A 6,684-nucleotide genomic window follows, 5' to 3' on the forward strand; every position below is an offset into this window, starting at 1 on the left:
AACTCAAAATAACACTCTTATCAAAGTCAATCCGGGCAGTATACCGGCTACCCAACACAATTGCCCAAGATAAGCTTTCTCATTGAGCTTACCCGCCAAAGTCATAGCCTCGTAGCATTGAGATCTGCAAAGTAAAGGAATACAAGCCAAGAAACGCTCGAATGTGCAATATCAATTTCGACTTCTACTATTTTTCATTCGGCAAATGCAGCAATCCCAATTTATAGTATCCAAAGATCCCTTTCTACCCAGTTCTATCGATACAAGTTCCCTGCGAGCGTTCCCTCTTGGTAGACTCAATGTACTCCTGCCGGGTCTGGAACTCGAAATTTGGAGCAACCATTGTACCATGGTATAGATCATACGGTAAAAGGATACTGTCCAAATTCGACTTGTTCACCCACTTATCCATAATATTTTCCCCGTGCTGCGCTTTGGCATCCTCAACCAAGGCGTCGACATCTAATGGTACCCCGGTGTTGAAGTCGCACCGGAAGTGCGATGTTTCGTTTGCCAACTCGTCAATAAGTTTCTCAAACCTCTGGTCCTTTGCAAATCTGATGGTGTTGCGGTCCAGTGCTGTTGGTAACAGAGAGGTCAAGAGTCCGGTTTCCAAGCAGATTTTCCAAGCCTTTGACTTAGAGATCTCTGTTTGGATGACTCTCTGGAAAAGGTCAGCGCAGTAATCGCTATGTTGCCCCGCTTCTAAAACAAAAGTGAAAGAACTGGTATCAACGCCCGAATTCACCATCGCGAGCGCATCGAGTAGCCAGTAGTATATATGGGTCTCAAACGCTCGATAGCTCAAGCTTTTCTGACCTGGCCTCTCCTTGTTCGCTGCGGGACGGTGTATCATGCGAACTCGGGTAGTTCTCTTCCAGTGGTACGTGCTCTAGGATGAGGCGCACTTTGCTGCTTAGTTCTTGACGGTGTCGTTGCGTCTAGCCAGCATCTTCCAAGTTCTCAATGCCACTTCGTCGGTGCTTTTCTGACACTTGCGGAACTACTTGGCCAATCTACCGGTCGACCGGTATGCTTCTTCGTCGACTAACTGATACGGGGTGACGTGATAGAGCTTATACTTGGGCAGCTTCAATGAGTTCTCGAATGACGAATCATTTTGGGGATTTTCAACCTGTAGCTTATGAAGATATGGACATGCTTGCAAAGAAACTGGCATAGCCCTCGATGTTGATACCCGTGACAATCGCTTCGTCAGAGCTACCACGAATACCCCAAGATACAAGCAGGAGACAATTGTACTGTAATTTCGCAAATCTCCAAATTCATGTTACATGACGGCCTAGGCTGTAGAGAAACCAGTGAGCGCCAATGTACGTGGTTCTCGGTCAAATCCTGCACATAAAGTACCTCGCGGCCTTGCTCAGCCGGATATCCGAAGTCTCTTTTGTGGACAAATGTCACCTATTTTAAGTTGTAGGCTCCTTTCTTGAGGTTGGAGATGTGATGACCAAAGGTAAGAGCCGGTTTCAGAACCACTCCAAGAATCTTCAAACTCCAGGGTTATCGCTGAGTCCATTAGTATCCGGAAGAAGCTTGTAGGGAGGATCTCGTTCGCTGGGGAGGTCGGAAATGCATGACGGTATACATGTGCGGTAAAATGTCAGACCGACGAATGAATCCAATTTGATCGTTTCACCATGGAATATCTTGAACCCAGCGCAGTTCTTCTTACAAAAGTCTGAGACAAAGAGGAGATAGGTACCATCAGCATCAGACAAAAGCAAGACTTCGATGCCGTCCCTTGTTGACTTTCTGGAGAATAGGTGCCGAAAAGATAAGGAGCAGTAACGGAGAGAGAGCCGTACCTTGGGGAATAACAGTATGCATATAGAACCCCGCTGATACGCTCTTGGTTAGCTTCAGTCTGACTATTCGGCAGGACAGTTACGAGTGTATTATCCAAATGAAAGACTCAGCTACTCCAAGGTCTTCAAGCATCCGTAGGATCATTGCAGGGTCGACGCAGTTTTAGGCCCCAGATACATCGGCCCCCAAACCGGCAATGGTGATTCTGAATGCTGCAGGAAATTTGCAGAATCTGAAACACACGCTGGAAAAAGAAGTGCGAGGAGAGGAGCAAGCTCATTGCAACGCATCTTGAGTTGCTCATTGCAGATCAGGTCTTGTCCTAGAGCCTTCTGGGTATGGTGTTTCCCGATGAGGGTTTTGGTCTCTTTCTCTGAGATGTGTTTCTCGATTCAGCGCCGTCTTTCTATTCACCTTCATCGTGGGGAATGGACTCTCTTTGGGGTGATCGAGATCGCTCGTTCCCGTCCATGTCTTGCATCGTATCCTGTCCTGTTTTTCTTCCTCAGTGGAACGCCAATATCATCGATCAGCGCCGGCATGTGCAATCCGTTCGGATAGCATTCTGCATGCCAACTTACCCTGAAAGCAAAAGGCATCCATTGACTAGCATGTTTGTTAAAGGTACTCACGCCAGAGCGTTGGCTTCTTCGGCCGCGGCTCGAGGTCGACTTGAGAAGGAAGTACATCAAGCCCAACGTCGTCCCCAAGCAGTATCTGCCTTGAATGAAGGCCCATCGGTTTCTGTACTGGTGGTGGGTTTACGAGGCGGGGTTCGGTAGTACGGATTGAGGCGGCAAAGATGAGTTCGACGAGCGCTGGCATGAACTCTTCCACATAGTTTGCATCTTGGAGCGGAATTTCGCGAGCGCGTCGCGAGTTCTCCTTGATGTCGACGGTGAATACTGCAGGTTTGGCCTTCCTTTATAGAGACCTCTCTGTCTCGTGTCTGTATGACCTAATGTCAAGAGTTGTCCTGATGGGACAGTGGTCGCTGTCATTCCAAGGGCTATCTGCGAAGACACCCGAATAAGTAACTTGAGAGTGTAGACAGTCACTGACGGAAGTGAGGTCGAGGCATGAACCAGTTGAGTGGTCACCGCCTTTGCCTTTGCTATAGGTGACAGTACCTTGCTTTGTCAAGAAAGCCATGTTAGCATTGGTACTCATCTCGTGCGCTAGCAACCTGCGGGCTGGGATGTCCCAGAACGGGGTCGGCAACGAAGCGCCACTCCATACTATATCATGCAGGCTGAAGTCTCCCATAACGATATGGAGTCGTTCGCGGATTTTCTGCTCATCCAAGAGCTCAATGTTAGTTTTCATTTCGCCCTGATTGATGCGCTACATAGATTGTATCGTAATCGGACCGTCTGCCATTGGTAAGCGGAAGGTTGACACCATATCCTTATTGCGACCTTCATGATACTGAAAATTCTATCGATCTTTCGGGATTAGTTTATGAACGAGAAGAAGACACAGCTGAACCTCACGAGATCCACGTCATCGGTATCGTCTTTCTTAGTGCTTTTCCTTCTTGATGCGCCTTTTGCATTAGCGATGTGGATCGTCAGGGTTATCACTCTCAACAAGCGCCCTAGACGGGCTCATGATGAGATAGCAGTTCTGACTATACCGCCATGAGACCGAGGGTATGAGTCGCATCCGCATAGGATGTCAGCTGTTCCATCGTTGCACCCTTCACGCTGGTACGCGAGAAAGTCTCTTCTACGTTGCCAAGAGCATTTGAAGTTTGCTTGGTCGATGATCAGCTGATGGCGGGCCAGAGACTCCTCGTCCTATTTCTTCTCCCAAAATCCTTTTTCTTCGACTGAGACTGTCTTACGGTTCCCGGTGCATGTGGGCAGGTCTGCGCTTCTACTGAGGGAGAAAGGCTCAAGATGAAGAAGATGACTGACTGGAAGTCCTATTGTTCAAGCGGCTATCAAAGCTAGAACGTCGAATGCGAGTCCTGCTGAGATTTCGCCTACTATGTCTGGTGAAAAAAGTGGCGCGTCATCTAAAGCGATCGAAAAAGGGCAGGTCAGTAGGTCATAATCCCTGCCAGCCAAGGAGCCTGGGCAAAGGACCCTCAGCCAGTTCTTAAAGACTGCTGGAAACGGCTCATCTCCGGGCCCTGATAAAGAACCTTCTTCGTCTCCAGACGCAGACATGACCGGTACGGATGCTGTATCTCTCCATCTCAGTGAGGGGACAGTGGTTGCAAATACCAGTACTCCATCATAAACAGCCGATGCCAGTAGCTCTTCTGCCAGTGATGTTGACAGCTCGCTTGCGACAATGGAAATCGACACGGAGGCTACATCATCGTCAACGCCAGGTGATACTCAGTCGTCTGGCTGTGATGTCAATTGCTCCGCTGCAGGTCTCAGTCACCAACGAGCCACTGAAGGCCAGACACCCCCCGCCAAGTCACCAGAGCCAGGCAACAATACCTAGAAGCGATCCAAAAGTTAGAAAATAAGGAGCACTAACAACAGCCGCCAAAGAAAAGATAAACCAGACACCAAACGCGCAGTAGCACACCCACGCGCTGTATTATGCGATTTGAACAAGCAGTATCCGCCTGAAAGGAGATGTCAATGGTGCCCTTTCTTTCTTTGTGAGATGCCAGTCAACTAGCGCCCCGTTTCATTCATCTCTCGGGTTATCCTGTTATCTTGATCTCGCTCTTGCGTTATCTATCAACTGAGGAAATTCCGCCACTCGAATATGGCGAATCTGATTATGTGCATATCTGAGACACAACCAATCCTCATTATAATCTCTCGCCATGGCTGACTCCCCATCATAATAATGGTGGTTTTTGCATTCAATATTATACCAGTTGCTCTTTTTGTGCAGTTGCAAAGATGCTGAAATTCTTACATCAGCTTCGAACAGACAGTCTTCGAATTTCAGTTGCGACCTAACAAAGATATCATGACACTTGCAAAGCAACGAAGACGTCATTCCTGGCACGGCCATGGACTCTACACAANNGAGTATGACTCAGTCGTTTGTGCAGAGGCCGTATGGCCAAGAGCTGTGAGATACATGTGCGGTGTGCACTTGAGATCTGTCGCTGAAAGTCTGAGATTGATAATCTACACCTTGACTTAATTTACGAGTACAATGTGACTTCGGGTATGTATTTGTGCTATAGTGGGAACTGTATCAGTTGCAGGCATATGAAGGGCAACTCTAGATTCAGCCAAGTAGTTTGAGACTCGTAACAGCATCCTAACGTTTCACCTGCAAAAAGTAGAATGCAAATAAGCACTTTATTGTACTACCTATCAACAGCGACAGATGGTCGTGGTCGGTTCGTGGACGCTTTGTATTCTTCACCCTTCTCGAGAGTTCTGCAACGCCATTGCAGTAAACATCTTTCCTCAATCCAATCCACTCTTCCGATGCTACTCTGTGCGTAGACGCTTCCCATTGCTTGCATCAGCAGGTCCACCTGCGCTTGTGTCGCCATCGTCGTTGTTGCCAGTGCCATGGACAGTGTGCAGGAATGTGACCAGGTCTGCAATAGACTTCTTAAGAACCGGGACTCGATCAGTGCTCTTCTTGATCTCCGAGATGTCCGCGGCCAAAGAGTCGACAATATCCATAACTTCTTTCACCTTCTCTTCTAGATTGGCGATGTCATGTCGAATGTCGCCCAGAACTTCGTCAAGGCTCACTTAGTCAACTCCCTCTTCGTCGTTTGCTCCCGCAAGGCTGTCCGCGGAGAGGACCTTCTCCAGAGGGCATTCAGCGTTCCCGACTCCGATGTTGATATCCGTGAAAAGCTCGTCATATCTTTCCGCCGGGAGGGAGTTGAAGTCGATGTCCCTGGACGAAAACTCACATCCCCAGTGAGTTTCCATGGTATTGATGTCTAAGTTGNNGCTTGTTCCGGCAGAGAGAACCCAGTGAGTTTCCATAAACTCCTTGGCTGGCGCAAGCGAAGGGTTGTTGGCTCCCAGTGTAACTGCCAGGAAGAACCTCTGAGGGAAGGTGACCGCGAGGAGCGCTTTGGAGTTCTTGCGTATCTTGGTCTTCGCAGCGACCTCTTGGAAAACTGAATTATGGCCGGGATCATCGTAGTCGGTCATCACAGACTCTCCGACGAACACACTGAGATCGAAGGCCAGATTGTTAGCCAGGTCGTTAGGCATCTGACTTTTGATCTTTGTATATTCTGTTTTCATGATCTCGCAAAGCGCCTTGCCCTTGTCTCCCATTGAGGGTTCCTTCAACTGTTGCTCCAGGAACACGTTGAACAGCATCGCATTCACAAAGGGGGCCTTCACCATCTTCACAGGCGCTGATGGTTTAAGGATTGGCTTTGGGTCAAGAGGTACTAAAAGGCCTGTTAGCATGAGGTGACAAATGATATTCAGACTGCACTAGGAGCCTCACCATGTTGACGGCCAGGGGATGACGATCCGCCTGCCTCCATGATTGTCGTTGAAAGCGATGCTGACCGTGCAGACTCAGATGAGGCTGGAGCTAATATATATAAGATTAAAATAAATATAAAGTGCATGACAGGATAAGAATATAACTCGCCGGCCTCACCTCGCAAGAGGTGGAGGTTGAAGAGGAGAAGAAAAGGAGAATGAAATGGAAGGGGCCGAGAATTTAGGTGCACATCTGCCTGGCCCTGCTCCACCTTTCCCCACTTTTGCTGAATTGGCCCTAAACTCATCATAAAGTCATCAAACATTTAGACGAGATTTATCATAAACTTGACAAACATTTGGCGCTACTCTAGGAGTAACTACGCCGGAAATCAGGGCCACATACGATAGCAGCTTTTCTGAGGTTACGCAGGCCCAGTCAGAGCAACTGAAACAGCTC

The 6,684-nt window shown here is 48.4% G+C and overlaps 4 protein-coding genes across 4 annotated transcripts; all 4 read right to left on the reverse strand.

The window, feature by feature from the left end:
- Nucleotides 1-244: 244 nt before the first annotated feature.
- Nucleotides 245-751, reverse strand: FTJAE_14140 (uncharacterized protein; the record flags this gene model as incomplete). The annotated part of the gene is made up of 1 exon (XM_037347348.1): nucleotides 245-751. The coding sequence occupies one exon, from the start codon at nucleotides 749-751 to the stop codon at nucleotides 245-247; it is 507 nt and encodes a 168-aa protein (XP_037198844.1).
- Nucleotides 752-2,448: 1,697 nt separating this feature from the next.
- Nucleotides 2,449-3,156, reverse strand: FTJAE_14141 (uncharacterized protein; the record flags this gene model as incomplete). Its single annotated transcript, XM_037347349.1, has 3 exons — nucleotides 2,449-2,735; nucleotides 2,789-2,843; nucleotides 2,893-3,156. 3 exons carry the CDS (start codon nucleotides 3,154-3,156, stop codon nucleotides 2,449-2,451), a joined length of 606 nt encoding a protein of 201 aa, XP_037198845.1.
- Nucleotides 3,157-5,122: 1,966 nt separating this feature from the next.
- On the reverse strand, nucleotides 5,123-5,450 carry FTJAE_14142 (uncharacterized protein; the record flags this gene model as incomplete). The annotated part of the gene is made up of 2 exons (XM_037347350.1): nucleotides 5,123-5,195; nucleotides 5,254-5,450. The coding sequence occupies 2 exons, from the start codon at nucleotides 5,448-5,450 to the stop codon at nucleotides 5,123-5,125; spliced, it is 270 nt and encodes an 89-aa protein (XP_037198846.1).
- Nucleotides 5,451-5,522: 72 nt separating this feature from the next.
- FTJAE_14143 (uncharacterized protein) lies at nucleotides 5,523-6,283 on the reverse strand (the record flags this gene model as incomplete). The annotated part of the gene is made up of 2 exons (XM_037347351.1): nucleotides 5,523-6,184; nucleotides 6,244-6,283. 2 exons carry the CDS (start codon nucleotides 6,281-6,283, stop codon nucleotides 5,523-5,525), a joined length of 702 nt encoding a protein of 233 aa, XP_037198847.1.
- Between the last annotated feature and the right edge of the window lie 401 nt (nucleotides 6,284-6,684).

Source organism: Fusarium tjaetaba, assembly GCF_013396195.1.
Source record: "Fusarium tjaetaba strain NRRL 66243 chromosome Unknown NRRL66243_c0000570, whole genome shotgun sequence".
Classification (NCBI taxonomy): domain Eukaryota; kingdom Fungi; phylum Ascomycota; class Sordariomycetes; order Hypocreales; family Nectriaceae; genus Fusarium; species Fusarium tjaetaba.